The 17,913-nt window shown below is 39.9% G+C and overlaps 2 protein-coding genes across 2 annotated transcripts in view; both read left to right on the forward strand.

Moving 5' to 3' along the window:
• Window positions 1-2,935, forward strand: part of CASP7 (caspase 7) — a 29,441-nt gene extending 26,506 nt beyond the window's left edge. Inside the window, exon 7 of the mRNA XM_063132687.1 lies at window positions 794-2,935. Coding sequence (XP_062988757.1) covers window positions 794-1,017 — 224 coding nt within the window. The 3' untranslated portion in view covers window positions 1,018-2,935. The remainder of the gene's footprint in view (window positions 1-793) is intronic.
• Window positions 2,936-6,615: 3,680 nt separating this feature from the next.
• The window catches only part of PLEKHS1 (pleckstrin homology domain containing S1), a 33,514-nt gene continuing 22,216 nt past the window's right edge, over window positions 6,616-17,913 (forward strand). Inside the window, exons 1-6 of the mRNA XM_063133254.1 lie at window positions 6,616-6,649; window positions 9,814-9,874; window positions 10,844-10,889; window positions 12,088-12,164; window positions 12,276-12,382; window positions 13,210-13,344. Of these exons, the coding sequence (XP_062989324.1) occupies window positions 10,862-10,889; window positions 12,088-12,164; window positions 12,276-12,382; window positions 13,210-13,344 (347 nt within the window). The 5' untranslated portion in view covers window positions 6,616-6,649; window positions 9,814-9,874; window positions 10,844-10,861. The remainder of the gene's footprint in view (window positions 6,650-9,813; window positions 9,875-10,843; window positions 10,890-12,087; window positions 12,165-12,275; window positions 12,383-13,209; window positions 13,345-17,913) is intronic.

Consider the following 17,913-nt stretch of genomic DNA (forward strand, 5'->3'; position numbering starts at 1 on the left):
ATGTTCTCCAATCACAGTGTTCAGGGGAGTGAGAAACATTAACTGGCTGCTGATTCTGGCTGTTGGCAGGGGGTGGGGGGAGAGGGAGTGTGTTTCTGCTCAGACTCAGAGCAGTCAATCATCCACATTTCCACAGTGTGAAAGTGCTGTTGGGCTGGCTAGCATTGTGAGTGAGAAAGGTTCTACACCTGAGTCAGGCACAGGCAGGCTCTTTATTGCAGTTAAACTATTACTCCTGTTGGGTGGCTGGGCTTCCAGTGCATTCCACAAGTTAGTTACACTTTCTTGGAATGAATTTTGTTTGCCATGAACCTACTGCTGATGAAGTTCATTGGATGAGGCGGAGTTCTTCCACTTTGAGAGTAAACATATTCTCAAAACACCATTCACACCACTATAAATCTCTCTCATGTCACCCCCCCCCCCACACACACATACACATACAGTAGTTGTTTTTCTAAGCTAAAAAAAATCCCAAATGCTTTAACTCTTTTCCTCCAGAATACTGATGCTTCACCTTAGGATCATTTCTCTTGCCATAACTCAGTTAAGCCTTATACATTCAGAGGGGAAGATTATATGCAGACCTTCCCCCGCAAACACTCATCCTCTTGAAACCGTAATATTTTTTTTTCACATCCTTGAGCCATGTGAACAGCTGCAATTCAAACCTCTAGGCTCAAGTTTGGTTCTCTCCTGCATTTCCCTTAGTTTGTGATTGTATTTGTCATGTGTTTTAAACTTCTGTCTTTCATGCCAATAAGGAACACTTTATTTTTGTTCGTATTTGTAGGTTATTATTCCTGGAGGAATCCGGGGAAAGGCTCCTGGTTTGTGCAGTCTCTTTGCTCAGTGCTGAGTGAGTCTGGCAAAGAGTTGGAGATCCTGCAGATTTTGACCAGAGTTAACTACAAGGTGGCTAGAAACTACGAATCGCAGTCCAATGACCCACGCTTCAGCGAGAAGAAGCAGGTTCCTTGTGTGGTGTCGATGCTGACGAAAGAACTGTACTTCTGAAATCTCATCTACATGGGCAGATACCAATGGTGCCTTAATTTTTTTCCTCTGAAGCAAGAATGGAATGTATAGCACATTACATTTTGTAGTACGATGCTGAACGATTTAAACAAAGCTTTTCAAAGCAAAAAAACAACTCTAGATCTCAAGCTTCGACTATGTATGATTCTTTTGATACTTGCAATACCAAGATTACCTCAGTTGATTGTTATAAACCTTTGCAAGATACTTCCAGAGTGTATTTTACACAGATGTTGGTATATGCTTCCGTTCTTTGTTTCTGTTAATATTTCTCTTGCTTGAACTTGTTTGGAATCTTTTTTCCTCATCTTGGAAATAGCTCATAATTTGCAATATTATCTACTGCTCAAGTCTTATTTTGAAATCACTGAACAATAACTGTAGTGCACACAATCTATTCAGCACAATAGCAGTTTGATAGAAAAAGTTTGTTATATAGTGTAGTCTGGAACAGTAAACAGAACAGTAAGTGATTATAAGTTGACAATCTGCTCAAAGCACAATAATTCCACAAAGCAATATGTCCCCTCCTCCCTGTTCTGCAAACAGAAGCGGTTCCATCAGTAATTGGATTCCACCCTAAGAAAACTATGAGATTCTTCTTCCTTGCAATTATTTATTACTGTTGGAGAATCCTAGTTCTTTCCTTCAGATGTCATCAGCCTGGTAAATCTACCCATTCCCCGTGATTAGGCATTGCATAACCAGTATTTGTACATTCACTTGAATACAGAAAGAACCATGAGTCTTGACCATACAAGCCCATTTCTCTTACATGGGATGTACTTTCTGATAACAATGGTTAGTTTCTTATTTTGTCGACTTGCAACCCATGTTGTGTAACTATTGCACTTTTAGTTCTTATAACAAGTCTGTAGTTTGTACAACACGATGTATACTGGACACAGATCTGTATTCTTAGCAATTTGTGCTTCATATATAGAGTCTGTTTCTTGATGTTTAAGGACTGTGACTGAAGTAAATTTGGCCCCCACATTCTAGTTACAAGTGGAAAGTTTATTTTATATTAATCAAAACCACTACTCCAAAGGCTACATTTTTAAAATATATTTTTCAGCCTCATACCAATGTAGAAAAAGTGTTGAAAGCTGCTGAAATGTGAAAGAATGATCTAATTACATCAAGTAGGATTTCTTATTAGTCACTGCAAGAAGGAATCCCTATGGAATGCCAGAGTCTAAACAAAATCCAGTGCACTATGAACTTCCATGCTTTTTGGCATGGTGCAAAAATATAGCAGTGGGATCCAATGTATTCAGAAGATGTGATTGTTTGAATCTAGCCTGTGATTGTTTGAATCTAAACTTTTAAATTTCTATAGCAGAACATCAGTGGGAGATTTGCCTTGTAAACAATAGTGAAAAGTTCTCATGACGTTATTTTTGGCACTAAAGAACTGTTGAATTCTTTGGACCCGATACTTCTGCCCAATTATATGCAGGCTTAGTAAGATATTTTCCGTAGCATTTCAAAACATCTATTGTTCCTGTTTTCCCTATAAAATGGGAACTTCCACTAACAAACTACTAAGGTAAATCAACTGTTTACGTACATCCTGTTCGGAAGACACCTTTCACCATGGCTTTAACCATGGTGAATAAGCCAAAAAGCCTTATTCACTCTGGTTAAAGCCATGGTTTAAGATGTCTTCTGAACAGGGCCATAGAATGGTAGTGCATAAACCCCATTTGTTCTACAGGGAAGAAAATTAGAACAGAGATGTCTATATATAATAGGTGCAAACATAGCCAAGATGTATATTACAATTTTTATGACTATCACAAGGCAACATAAAATATCTATTTTTTTTCAAAGATACGTTAGTGAATTCTGTGGGAAAACATAATGAAACAAATAAAGATAATTTTCTAACATCTGCTTGTTTAATTTTTATCTGTGTTTCTGGAACACAGGCGTAACTACTATGAATTCACAAAAACTACTGGTGGTCCTCTTGTTTTGTTGTAGTAACTACTGAAAATATCTACTCCAAAGGCAGTATCCTACATTAGCAGCACACTAGCAGGAGTCATCACTAGTGCAATGGAGAACCAGTGGCTGCTTAAGCAAAGGGAAACTGGTGGAAATGCTTGTTTCTGGGGTTTCTTAATGATGTGCTAGCTTCCTGTTGCACTAGTAGAGACTCCTGCTAATAGATACTGCCCCAAATGTTGAATTCGCCTGTTAAAAGATGTGGTTCCATTGTTTTCGTTCAGACAGATTTGCTTTCAGATTTGTTTGCTCTTCCTACTTTGTCATCTTGGATTTACCACCAGCAGCTGTCCCACTCATATGTTCTATTTTGCTAGTAGACACAGATAAAACTCTCCTCATGTATTTGTCACCTAAGCTTAGTAGCCATTATCAAACCCTGTCGTGAAGCAGGAGAGTCACATATCTTAAGGGTACAATCCCACCAATTTCTCCCTTGCCAAACAGAAGCTCTGAAGGTAGCAGAGTGGGGGGGTGGCGTGGCGGAGATTCTCTTTGCCTCCCCATCATACGTCCTGGGCTAAAAAGCCGGCCTAGCTATAATTACCCATCTAACAGCACTTTGGGGTGGGGAAAAGGCTGGAAGAGGCTCGGAATCACTTGTATCCTGGCCTCTCTGATCTCTCCACCCATAGAATGCCCCCTTTCCTCCTCCAAGGTTGCTTTTCTGAGCCTGGAGAGGCAGCCAGCGTGGTTCTTTCCATGCCAGCTGCGAGGGGGCAGGGTAGGATCCCTGACTGCCCCTCGCAAGGTTGGAATGCTGTCTGACCTTGGAGAGTTTTCCAAGCTGGCTCCAGTCTCCACTTCAGCCAGATCAACGGAGGAAATAATAGGTTTAATAGCAGAGCCCTCACTATATTCCCTGGGATGCTTGTGCAAGAACCATAGGATTGCTCTCTAAGAGCCCAGTGACAATGTGCTCTAAATTGTTGATTTAAATTGACCATCTGAGGTCCCACTGCTGTGTAATCAGAGAGAGAGATGTATTGTGATGAGTTAAACCTAAAATGTGAGAAAACCTCAGAAGCAAGACTTGCAGCATCAAGGAAAGATTTATTGTGCATACCAAATAATACCTACTTCTCCCATAAGTGTATAATGAAAGTGAAGTAAAAAAGCATGTGTGTGTACACAAACACATTTTAATACTCTGATGGTCATTTCAAAAAAAAAAAGTGATTAGAACACTGTGTAGATGTTGTTAATCCCATATTCAACTTGGTTGCAGTTGCTTGAGGAATAGAGCCAGCCAGTCCACCTCCCTAAAAACTACCAGCTGTAAACTCAAATGGATGGATGGGTCAAGGTAAAAGAATCTTAGTTAGAATGTATACCACAGGTTTGGAAAGGTAGCAAGAAGTCCAAGAGTTCAGCAGCATGGTTAATGAGCAGCGTCAAGAAGCTCTTAGAGAAAAGAAACCTTCCTTCAATAATGGAAGCCTTGCCCAAAGGAGAACAAAAGAGTACAAACTTGCACATAGGAAATGCAAGCAACAAGAGATCTGAAAAAGCGTTAGTATATCACTAACAATATCATGCCAACAATAAAAGAATTCTTTCAATAAATCAGCAGTGGGAAACCAGCTAGGAAGGCAGTTGGACCATTGGATGTCAGCAGAGTTAAAAGAGTACTAGGATAAGCTGGAGAGTCTGGAGAAGCTGAATGAATTCTTTGCATCGGTATTCACTGCAGAAGATACAGGACAGATGACTGACTTGGGATTGTGGTGGACAGCTCAATGAAAATGTTAACTCGGTGTACATCTACACACGCGCTTTCGGGTCGCACTGAAGGCTCTTGCCTATGCCTTCCTCTGGGTGGGTGGATCTATTATACAAATGTATTTATACATTTATTTTTTAAAAAATACCACGCCCAGCCAGCATGGCTCTCCAGAGGCTGGGCTGCAACTCCCACCATCCCCTCCATTGGCTATAGCTGATGGGAAGTTGCAAGTGCAACAACCATGATTTAATTAGAATGTAAGCCTAAGCGGCAGGGTCTTGCTATTTACTGTTTTACTCTGTACAGCACCATGTACATTGATGGTGCTATATAAATAATAATAATAATAATAATAATAATAATAATAATAATAATAATAGGCAAATTCCATGTTATGCATAATTACGAAGGAATTGAGAATAAAACTGCCAAGATCATACAAATCTATGCTGTGACTACACTTGGAATACTGTGTACAGTTCTGGTCATTACACTTAAAATAAGGATATTGTAGAGTTGGAAATCATGCAGAAAGGGGCAACTAAAATGACCAAGGGTCTGGAGCAACTCACCTATGAGGAAAGGTTATAACATCTGGGACTGTTTAACTTAGAAAATATGTGAGTAAGGGGAGACATAACAGAGGTGTTCCAAATTATGCATGGTGTGAAGAAAATGGATAAGGCAACTTTCTCATGAAGCTGATTGGTGGAAGAGTTAGGACAGATAAAAGGAAGTACTTCACACAGCGCATAGTTAAATTATGGAATTCACTTCCACAAGATACAGTGATCGCCACTACTTTGGATGGTTTTAAAAGGGGGTTAGACAAGTTCATGGAGGATAAGACTCTCCATGGCTATTAGTCCTGATGACTATATGCTATCTCCAGGATCAGAGGCAGTATGCCTATGTACAACCAGTTGCTATGGAATTTGGGCAGGAGGGTGCTGTTGCACTCATGTCCTGCTTGTGAGTTTCCCGTGGGCAGCTGGTCGCCTACTGTGTGAACACAATGCTGGACTAGATGGATCCTTGGTGATCCGGCATGGTTGTTCTTGTATTCTTATGTACTTATTCTTTTAAGTATCAACTACCTTAACATTGCAATTCTATGCATACCAACTCGGAAGTCAGTTCTAATAAATTCAGTGAGGTTTACTCCCAGGAAATTGTGCAAAGGATTACAGCCTAATTGATGATGGACAGCTGAAAAAATCCCATTCAGTAAATCTTGCTTACATTGGAATATCCCAATTAAAACACACTGGGTTTTTTTGTTACTTGGGTGTATGTCTCATATATTAATCTGTTCTGCTCTTTAAACAAATGATAACTGAGTCAATGTACTGCACTTTTTTTTTTTTTTTTTTTTTTTTTGCTGTTAGAATTAACATTCAAAATCACACAATACCATATTTCCTTTCTCTGGTGTATTTCAGAGAACTTTAATAAAGGAGGATGTTGGATCTATGTTTAACAACAACTTTATGATTATAAGTAGAAAATGAAATGAGGAAACAAATTGCTCAGATCCTAGATCCCTCCATGTATTTCTACTGTTGTTGTTATTCTTATTACTATGTGTATATGTATTAGGACTTGTCAAATGCACATTAACCACAAACTGCCATCTCCTGGATTTCCTCATTCTAAACACCTTTCAATTCAATATCAAGTATGCAGATTTACCCACAAGAAAATAAATGGGTATTTCCTTATGACTCATAGTTACGTGCTGTGATTAGTAGACTGGTTTAAGGAGGCACCTGCTTTATACTCAGTTTAAACTAAATGATCCAGTGTTCAGGGAATGCATCGTAGATGTGGTTGGACATTGTTGATCTCCAGCATGGCAAACACTCTGGTCTTGTAAGTATATCTACTGACTTTCAGCTTTGTTTAGAGTTGAAGTTAGATATGCAATTAAATTTTAGCCTGCTGCTTTCTTTAGTTAAAACACCTACGTGGCTTGTTAGAGACTAAGCTAAAATCATATTCAAAATTCTGCAAACCAGAGGCGCAGTCATGGAATTACCATTTTTAACATGAGTAAGAGTGCGATTTAAAAAGCTCTTTATTTGCATTAAATAAAATTTGCATGAAATAACATTTTGTGATTAAATCCCCCCCCCTTGCACACTACCGTGTTTCTAATCATAAACAGATACTTTGCAGGTTACTACAGTCTGTATTTTAAGTTCTTTTGTTGCTGCAAGCAAATAAAGGATTCAGAGGCACCTAGTTTTTTGCTAGCAGCAACAAAAGATAAATTAACTGGGGAAATAAAGATTAATATTTATTAAAGTGAGATATATACGTCAGCACTTAGTTTAAGGCATAGTCACAAGCATTTTAAACTTCCGTTTAGAGAGTAGAAGTAGGCTAAATGTTTCTTACAAACTAACATGTTGTTTGGGGTCCTATAGATAATAAAAGCAGTTGATTTTTCAAACATATTGCTCTTGACATAGGTTTTGAAAACAAAACAAAAGGTTTTCCTAATCATTACCTACAAGAGCAGAATACAAATGCATAAAGTAATTTATTCGATCCATTCTTGCAATGTCACGGTCATGTCTTAGTAAGGTTATTCACATACAACTCAGTCCTTTTCTTCTTCTCCCATATTAGTTTCTTCATGATCCATGTCATATGTAACTCCTATGCACCCTAACGGCCTGAATGTTCCTGAAATATAACTCTACCTGCTTTTGTGTGTTAGGGAGCCTGACGGCAAGGTCTATATGGTTGCTGATGTCCAAACTGAGATGTTCGTATGCATTTTCTCTAGAGTTTTGATGATTGGACTGGAGTAAAGTGTTGGTCTCTGGAGACACTCAGGGCTTGATGGCATCTGTTATACTTCCCTAGTTGGGTTTCATTTGTTGTTTTCTTGTGCATTTTTCCCATGATGCTGGATTCCTCCTCCTCCTCCTCCTCCTCCTCCACCTCCACCACCACCACCACCACCTCCTCTTAGTTGGTTGCATATATATTTTTATTGCTCCTGAAATTGCATTTGTTTGCTCGTACTACATAGTAAACTACCCCATTCTTTATCAATCGGAAGCCCAAGTAGCTTCTTATCTTTCTTCTGGAATCTGGCTATTACTTCCATAAAGCAAGACTAACAAAGGGCTTTCAGGATTATGTATTATGTTCATCCTCTCATAAAATCTCCTCTACCATATTTCTCTGTCTTGATACTTTGCTTAACCTGCTTTGAAAGCACAATGAGGGGTGTCTCCAAAAGTCAGTCGGAGAAGTCAGCCAAATGGCATTAGCACAGCAGAACCCTAAGGTGCATGTTAAATTAAACAAAAGTATTGTTCATGTGCAATCAGCTGGGACTGGCTGCTGTGATCATATTATGGCAATACTTTTGCACCAGCACTGGCTGCCAGTCCATTTCCGTACCCAGTTCAAAGTGCTGGTTTTGATCTTTAAAGCCTTAAACGGCTTGGGGCTAGGTTACCTGAAAGAACGGCTCTGCCTATATGTATATACCCGGATATTAAGACCATGGCTTCATTTGATGGAGGCCCTCCTGCCCTGTCTATGAGAGAGAGTTTGATGTGCAAACGGTGGTGGCACATCATTTGTGGAATGCACTCGTCCCCTGCATATACTGTAGAGTAAAAATGGGGGTGGAGATGTAGCCGCTAGATATGGATTTAAAGTAATGTCCATTTGGGGCTTGTGTCATGGGCTTGCGGCTAGTATTGGCATTGCCAGTACAATGCTCTCCTGGGTGCCTCCATGCTAATTCTGAACTCGTATCTGACATGTGGGAAGAGCTTGAGGTATATTTTTTTTAAAAAAAATCTTATGTGGGAGAAAGTGAAACAAACAGATTTCACAACAAAGGGTACAAGCAGAAGTCAGTTACTGAACAAAAAATGAACTAAGTTCAAAATTCACTGTAGTATACAATAAATATTGAAGACCAGATGAAATGTGATGACAGCATGTGCGCAATCTATGTATGGTTTAAACAACAATCATAAAGCCCCTATATAGTGACTTGGGGGCCATAGGATAGTTCAGATTCCTGGATCCAAGGTCAGTGTCAGCACTCTGACCTCAGATCCAGGAGTCCAAGTTCCCATGCCAGCTGTCTCTCCAATGTTGCAAAAGCAACCTCGGAGGTAAGGTAAAGGGTATGTTCCTGTGGGTGGGGAGGGAAGGGACTGGAAAGGCAAACATATGAGGAATCCTCTGGCCTCCCCAGCCTCCTTCTCTCCCCAACACCTCAGATAGATGGGCAAAAAACTCCATCTAGTTAAAATGTAGAGTGGGAGGAGCATGGAGGTGAAGATTACCTCCACTGCTCCCCATACTCTACATTAGATGGCTATAACCCTCCGAGTTTGGAAGCTTATGGCCATTGCCATAAGATTTTGCCCTTAATTTACCAAATGGGACACACCTTTAACAAATGGGACCAGCACCTTAGCATGCTTATGTATCGATGTCTCTGCTGAGATAGCTTTCAAACCAGGTTATGAACCCCAGTTTGTCCTCCAAAAATGATCCTACATAGATGCTCTTGGTTGATCTTAGAGGTCATGAAGGGGATACGGGGAAGCAGGCTGTGTGTTGGGGTAAAACCAGGGATTTATCTGAAGGCATTGTGAACTACTCTGAACTAAATGCAGCATACATTTTTTTAAAAAATTAGGCAAAGACTGAATCAGTCTTTATTGCTAATCACTTATTGACTTTCAAGTCTTTCCCCCTATCTTTTACAGAACTGGCTCAATTTGGAGGCAGCTTTCATTGAAGTTTGCTTGCAATATTGCCAAACAGGATTATCATTTTAAAATCTGTCGTATATTATAAATATCAATTAAAAAAATTAAATCCTTGCTGAGCAAATTATTTTTCAGGTGTCATCCCTCCAAGCTTTCTATCTCCATGTCTTTTAGATCAGATTTGATATGTTCATTGTTCAAATTAAAGATGAAAAATAAGAAATGGTTGAATAATTACATATGACATATTTTCCTTATACTATTCCTTTTTACTTTTAGATAGGTTGGTCTTTTGTCACTGTCTTCCTTTGGATGTGAATGTACAAAACATCTTGTTCAGGTATGGATGCGATTTTAGAGTCACATTTGAAATCTACTAATATGCAGGCTCCATATCAATGTAGGCAAAACCAATGGGCAGTATCCAATGCCAAACTACCACTACTGTAAATTGCATTGCACAACCATACATTTCCTCTAGAGCACCACCAATAGCACCTGCTGGCATGACATTTTGTCTCAGGAAACATATCACACACCAGCAAGTGCACTTGGCATTGCACAATAGGTCATCTATACAAGTGCAATATGATTTGGTCAGTATCGATACAGTGTCGATGCAGAAACAAATTGCACTAACTTCCAATCCTATCAATTGCGCCCTCAGTGATTGGAAGCCCCTGAGCTCAGAGGTGTTTATCTAATACAGGGCAGGAGGAGCTGCAGAGGCTGTTTTTGCCTCCTTGTCCTCTCATCCTGCAGATTTTGCTAGACAGGCTTTTTAGCCCATCTAGCAAGGTCACTTCAGAGGGAGAGGGAATGCCCCCTTTTCTCCTCTTCTGATGTCACTTTTCTGACCTTGGAGGGCAGCCAGCATGGTAATTATTTATGAGCTTTTTGTGACATTTTATTACAATGTATACATTTTTGGAATGCGAACTGAATTTTCTTGTATTGTGCAAAACATTCAAAGTAGCAATTGTTCTTGTGGAAAGCGAGTGCTGTAGAAAAAAAATATTGCTGCTCTTAATGTTGTTTATTAATTGCATCCTTTAGGAGGAAATTGGGCTTTTGGGGGGCGGGGTTGGCACTTGAGTACAGTTTACATTCTTGTTAGTATTTGGCTAACCTATTTTATGACCATGCTGACAAATATTAGTTATAAACTGTTGCTTGGTTCTAGCTTCTATCTCAGAGTGGAAGAACGGTATTTGTCATCACTTGCCGGAAAGGCAAATCTTAAACGTTGGTGGCATACTAAGGCATGAGCCAAAATAATCTTTAACCTCACCCTTTGTATATTTACCAGGTTGACATAACAATCAACATGGATTCTCCAAGAACAATCAGCATAGGTACAAGCCTAAATTTCACAAGTTTTGTAATATAGCTGATGCCATAGCATTTTCATGTTTGTTCCTGATCAATATCCATCTTCGTTTTGTTCAATTTTTCCATTAAGGCAACCAGTATGAGCTTCCGATTAAAATTAGAAGACTATTCATGACAACGCTATATTCCCACTCTTTTCTAGGTTGGCTGCTTGGTCCTCTTCTCAAACAGATTGCATATTTGGGCATGGATGTTCAGGTCTTAGGCCAGCCTGGAATTGAAACTTTGATACTTAGTCTTGCCTCTTAGTCCTTAGTTTATGGAAATGTGCTGTTACTACTCAGTGATGAAGCAAATGCCCTCTCAAGGTGGGGGTATACACTGCCACATTGGAAGGGAATCAGCTCAAAAAAATCACAGACTACGAGACTAAATAAATAAAGCTAGACAGGTAGGAGGGAGCCAGAAAAACTGCAGCGCCGGTGACCATTGCATTGTCAAGCCTGTCCTGCATTCCCACACTTACCCAAGGTGGATAACCTGAACTGAAGCCGGGAAACAATTGTGTGTGTGGGGGGGGGACACACCATGGAGCAAAAGTAAAAGCTGCAATATATTGAGAATTTGAAAGCTCACAGTTTCAGGAAGGAAATCCCGATGTGGCTGCTAGTTGGCTGCATCATTTAAACAATGCAGCACCACTGCACAACCATTATATGGTTAATAGAGCATACAGACACCCCTCCCCAGGTGTCATCTGCTGTTCCTGCACATGTCTTACGGAAGGAGCCTTGGCCGAGTTTGGCTCAGATTAAGCTGTGCTTCTGATTCATATGTTATTTTAGATGGAGCCTGCTAGTCCCAAAGGAGGCTTGCTATGAGTTGCAGGAACAGGGGTGCAGTTATCTGTAATGTAATTGAGAATTACTTCATTCCTACTGACCTGCCAACCATGCAACTACCATCTTGTCACATACTTCTAAACTAGAAATGACACAAAATCTTGCTGAGATATTTTCAAACTGGACCAGCCACACTAGAAACAGCCAGAGGAATATTTAATATTTAACATCTACATAGAGAAAAATATCATGAGGGTTGAATTCCATTGGATTTCACCCCCTCTTTGACTTGACTGTGTTTTTGGAAACATTAGTTTTCTTATGGAAACAGCTTCATCTTAAAAAAAATAATAGAATGTTATTGATTTGTCTTCGTCAGGAAATTATAATTACGACGGTGTTTATAAGGATGGTTTCTTCATAAAATCTCCGCCACTCCATCTTTTCAGCAATCAGGTACAGTTAGCACTATGATAGCAGTACTTCACGTACGCCATAGTAATAATGATCTATTATTTCTAATTTGTTATATCTTACCAAGATGAAAAAATGGCTTTCTTTTTGTAGACTTCATGGAAAAAGAGATACTTCATCCTTTCCAAGTCTAGGGAAACTGGTTATGACCTGAAGTATCTTAAAGGCCAGCAAATTAAGGGCCACATTGAAATTAATGAGTAAGTATCTGATAATGTCTACCCAAAGTTTCTTTTAATCCCGTTACAGGGTGTTTAAAATATCTTGCTCTATCCTACCTCACCTCACCTCCATTGTCTAAAAACAAGTTATATTTTAGACTCTGAACTTAATGGTCTTACAGAGCTTCCCCCCCCCCCTTTAAAATGGTAATGTACAATTACTTCAGTTCCTTCAAATTATCATTAGGGTGACGATATGAAAAGGAAGACAGGGCTCCTGTATCTTTAACAGTTGTATTGAAAAGGAAATTTCAGCAGGTGTCATTTGTATGCATGCAGCACCTGGTGAAGTTCCCTCTTCATCGCAACAGTTAAAGCTGCAGGAGTCCTGCCTAGCATGAGCAGATACAAAAGCGGGCAGGGCTCCTGCAGCTTTAACTGTTGCGATGAGGAGGGAACTTCACCAGGTGCTGAGTGCATACAAATGGCACCTACTGAAATTCCCTTTTCAATACAACTGTTAAAGATACAGAAGCCCTGTCCTCCTCTCCATATGGTCACCCTAGGTTATATTTCATTCCCCTTCAGGGTTGTTTTGGGTGTTTGTTTGTTTTCATTTGTGGAGCAGGATATGAATTTGGGACAGAGAAGTAGCTCTTAATCTAACTTAGTTGCTGCTTTTGCACTTCCCTTGCCAATCCTGGATGGTGTAAGAGCAAAATGATTGTTTAAAAATGAAATGCAATACAGACGTTCTATTCTGTTTTGTATGAATGACTTTTAAGACGATAGAGGAATTGCCTACTAAACTTGTAAATTGATCATCCACACCAGTTTTGTACATATTTCGTATATTTATGAAACAGGAATTCAGAAATAGAAATTGGCATAGGAGACACTGAGAAAATGATGGTTGTAAAGAAGATGTTTAAATGCCAGCCTACTGAAGTGATGACCATCAGAACAGAGAACAGAAATTTCTACCTGATTGGAACAGATAGGTAAGTTCACCATTCTTTTCAGGGATATAGATATAACTCACTGAGGTGAAGGCAAAACATATGTGCTGATTTTACCCACCCTGGGATGATGATGATGATGATGATGATTCTTTGAACGGCAGGATAAATATGGAAATTATAATTAATTATATTGAGATATATATTTGTGTGAGTAAAATGAACTGCAACAGGATAATTTGCATGACTTCTTCTGGAAGGTGTCAGCGATTCTGTGAACTTTTTTTAGACAAGGCTGTTAACCTGTTTATATTTCATTCCCCTTTGTTGATTTTACTCAAACAAATGTATCTACTTCATCACAGAATTAAGATCCAATCTCTAAACAAAGAGAAATTTCCTGACTTTCTGCTACATAACCTCTAGGTGGTGCTGTGGTATAGCAGAATAATGCAATTTGGGATGAAACAAATTTCCCCACTCCAAAAAACCCTACGGAATTGCTCTTAAAAAACAGAAGTGAAACGAAGGGCTCCTCTAAATGCGCAATTCATTGCACACTTGTGATTGGCCACTCACAGAAGGTTACAGGTCCATTGCATAACATCATCAATTTCTAGGACATCTCTTACCTTATCCCCTGGAAATCCCACTTTTAAAAGAAACACAGATAATGTAGTAATATCCAGAAAAAGCGGGATCTCCTAGGATGTCTCTACATTAAGCAACCCCCCACATATTTACTGTGGCTTTCTGTTTTGGGGTTCTTTGTGGTATTACAATGGTATCTGCACCTTTAAACAGCAGACACCTGGTTTGAATCAAGGGAGTGCCTTCCTCCTCCCTGGCATTTGTGCAAAAGAGTGGGGGTAGTCTTCTTTTTATTACTTTATTGTGCTGTACTGCTTCCTCACAGGCCCCAGGAAAGCCAAGACTTACTTCTGAGTATACGTAAGATTGTGCTGTAAGTCTGTAACCCTTGGCAATTTACTTGGAAGTAAGCCCTAGGAACACAATGGAATGCCCTTCTGTATAGCTAAAGATCATGCTTTAAGTCCGTAACTCTCACTTACTTGGGTGAAAGCCCCATTGAATTTGATCTATGTGGGGTGGGGGATCAGATCTGCCTCCCTTTGTTGCAGGGAGGCATTTTACTCTCTTCTCTCTCCAGTCGCAGACATGGAAAGTCCTTCCTTGGCAAGTTCATAGTGCAGTGCTAGCTTTACACGTTGCCAATTCTGTACAATTAAGGGTTTATTCTGATCTTTTAAAAATGACCATATGAAAAGGAGGACCAGGCTCCTGTATCTTTAACAGTTGCATAGAAAAGGGAATTTCAGCAGGTGTCATTTGTATATATGGAGAACCTGGTGAAATTCCCTTTTCATCACCACAGTTAAAGCTGCAGGAGCTATACTAAAATGACCAGATTTAAAAGAGGGCAGGGCACCTGCAGCTTTAACCATTGTGATGAAGAAGAAATTTCACCAGGTTCCCCATATATAGAAATGACACCTGCTGAAATCTCCTTTTCAATACAACTGTTAAAGATACAAGAGCCCTGTCCTCCTTTACATATGGTCACCCTAATTAAGGTGGGTGGGAAACATGGGAGATGTCATGGCTGTTGACAGTGTCATGAAATTGATCTGCAAACATCTGTAAGTGGCCAGTCACGAGCGTGCTATAAATCGCTCATTTAGAGAAGCCCCCAGTGTGTAAACTGTTGCACACTAGATAGTGCTGTCTCAATAGAAGTGAACAAAGCGTGCAGAGAGAGGAAGTATTCAATTCAAACCATGTGGCCGCCCATGGCTGCTCATGTAATTGAGCCCATTGCAATCTATCAAAAAAAGCCTGGTAAGGCAGCTGGTTTTTGGCTTGTTTTTTTAAGATAGAGAAGGTGTAAGGAATGATGAGCACACAGTAAAAGCATTGTGTAGAAAAGGCCTGCATATCTAACACTTACACCACCTCATACACACAAACTTCACTGTTTATAATGTGTGTGAAAAATAAGTGCCACTTACCGATAATGCAAATCCTCTTAGGCACCTTTATTTACCTCACCTTTTCCAGACATTCAATAGCTTTTCATGTCTCATCATAGATTTGACATTGAGACAAAACCAGTCTGTCCTCAAATCAAACAAAGACTCTTTGTTTTATGCTTTCCTTTACATAGAATAGTGTGCCAATTTCCTTAATAATTAATCTGAAAGTTTCTGAAATCTGTTGATTTCAAATAAGGACTTGTAAACAAATAGTGCGAGACTTTAAAAACAACAACCACACAAACAAGTTGTGTTTTAAGGTGATTTTCGTCCCTCTTTCTTTCAATTTTCATTTGGGAGAAGCTTTTCTCAAACAAAAGGGCTATGCCATTCTTCAGGCATGATGTGAATATTAAATCTTGTAGACAGAAAAGTAGAATTGTCTACATGAATAGAGCTCTGCTACCAACCCCAGAAAACAGCCACTTGGCAGAACTATTTGTTATGAGAAACATGGGACTGCTCCTTAAAATGGCTGCATCATGCCAAGTACCCCTCCACCCACTTGTACTTCCCATCAAGAACATGTAGTAAAATGTAGCCCTGGGCTGGCTGCCAGAAGGGGACTTTCTCTGGAGACCTAGTGCTGCTTGCCTAGGATTTCACCACACCCTGGGTGGGTCTACATTGCCTTCTGCAGCCACTGCCCCATGTGTAGTGTTCTGTGTATACGTTCATCCCAAATGTGTGAAGGGGGAAAGGAGGCCTGATCTGCTGGTCCCAGCCCTGATGTTGGTATCTCCGGCAGCCCTACCCTCTGTGCATTCAGAGAAATATGTGAAAGGGACCATTACATGTACAGCAATATACTCTGCCTGAACACCTTCAGAGTAGAGGTCTATATCAGGAATGAGGAGCGTGTGGCCCTCTAGATGTTGTTGGACTGCCACTCCCTCAGCCCTCATGACTGGCTATGCTAGGGCTGATGGGAATGTGCTTTGTTTGTGCCATTTTGAAAGGTTTTTATTGTGTTCTTCAACTGGAGCGACCATCAGTGCAGTGTATAATAGATGACTTTTTCTTTTTTAAAATATCGATAATTTTTATTTAACTTTTACATTCTCAGGTATAACCAAACTCAAACACATAACATAAATACATAAATGACATACAAATTAAGAGAGAAAAATGAAAAAGAAAAACACAGATATGTATTGGCAATATACAAAGGCAATAAAAAAAAAATATTACAATACAAAATCCAAATCCATATAAAATGAGTTCTGGTCCAAGTTACTCATGAAGGCTGTGGTAGGTATGTTGACCATATGTCAGAATGTTTGTCAGGGCAAAGCTGCCATTGGTGATATACTCTTTCAAAGGAGGCAAGAGGCCATTGCATGGTTGGAGGGGTACCTTGTCCTTTCGCCCCTGTGTTATGAGTCTCTTAGACAGCAAAGGGCTGATGGGAGTGCAGTCCAATAACATCTGGAGGGCCACACATTGCCCATGCCTGGTCTACATGCATACACCTATATGCACATAGAGCGTCTCCCTTTCTATATCCAGTGAATGCACAGGGACTGGACCAGTTGGGTTGGTCTTCCTTCTACATGTTGAATGGCCATGTTGGGGGGGGGGATGTCCAAAGAGCCCTCTTATGTCAATACAGTGTAATTTATGTAGTCCACATCGTTGGCTGGCACAGTAAGGTTGGGGAAAGGAATACCTTGATGACATCAGGACATGAGGTAAGTTTTGCTACATGTTACAGAGGGGACGAACTCAACATACATACAAATGCTGTTTTGATGATAGCCCTGTGTTTCTCAAAACCTGAAGTTCTGCTTCATCCTCAGTGCACCTGCCATAAAAAAGAGGGTTTGGACTATGAACAGCTAATGGAACAACAGAACATTGCCCCCACTCCCATCCCTTGACATGGTGACTTGATGTCAATTCCAACATAATGAAGGAAATTGGATGTTTTGTTGCAGGGTGAAGGGTCTTGCTCTTAAGGGAAAAACCTTTGCCCTGAACCTGCATCAATGGTGGTAGGAGGAGAGGCAGCAGACATGAATAGGTGCAGAGAGAAGGTTACATGTGGAACAGGTTCCAGAGCTTCCAGAGTGAAGCCCTGTGTTTTTGAGAAGAAGAGTGTAGATGATAGAGGTAGGGTATATTTTTAGAGGGACTGTATGTGAGAGAGTGAATACTGGGGCAGGACTAAGGATGAAGTACTCCAACAATATTGCTTATGAGGGATGCTAGGGATGTTTTTAACCTGTTGGTTGTTTTATTATGGTTTTAATTTTTGTTAAACACCCAGAGAGCTTCGGCTATTGGGCTGTATAAAAATGTAATAAATAAATAAATAAATTCAAGATGAACTAAAATGAGTTTGGATTTTTAACAATCCAACCGGTGGAACCTGCTGCACACTGCCCCCACCCCAGACTTCATGGACTCTGCTGACCTCCGGATTTTTCCCCCTTTACTTCCCCGAAATTTACACAAATTCAGTCGCAAGAAAATATGCACATTTTTGGTGAGACATATGCCATACTGGAATGGAGGACAATACAAAAAATCTTAAAGACTAACATAAATTATGTAA

The sequence above is a fragment of the Elgaria multicarinata genome, chromosome 8 (assembly GCF_023053635.1).
Source record: "Elgaria multicarinata webbii isolate HBS135686 ecotype San Diego chromosome 8, rElgMul1.1.pri, whole genome shotgun sequence".
NCBI classification, from domain to species: Eukaryota; Metazoa; Chordata; class Lepidosauria; order Squamata; family Anguidae; genus Elgaria; species Elgaria multicarinata.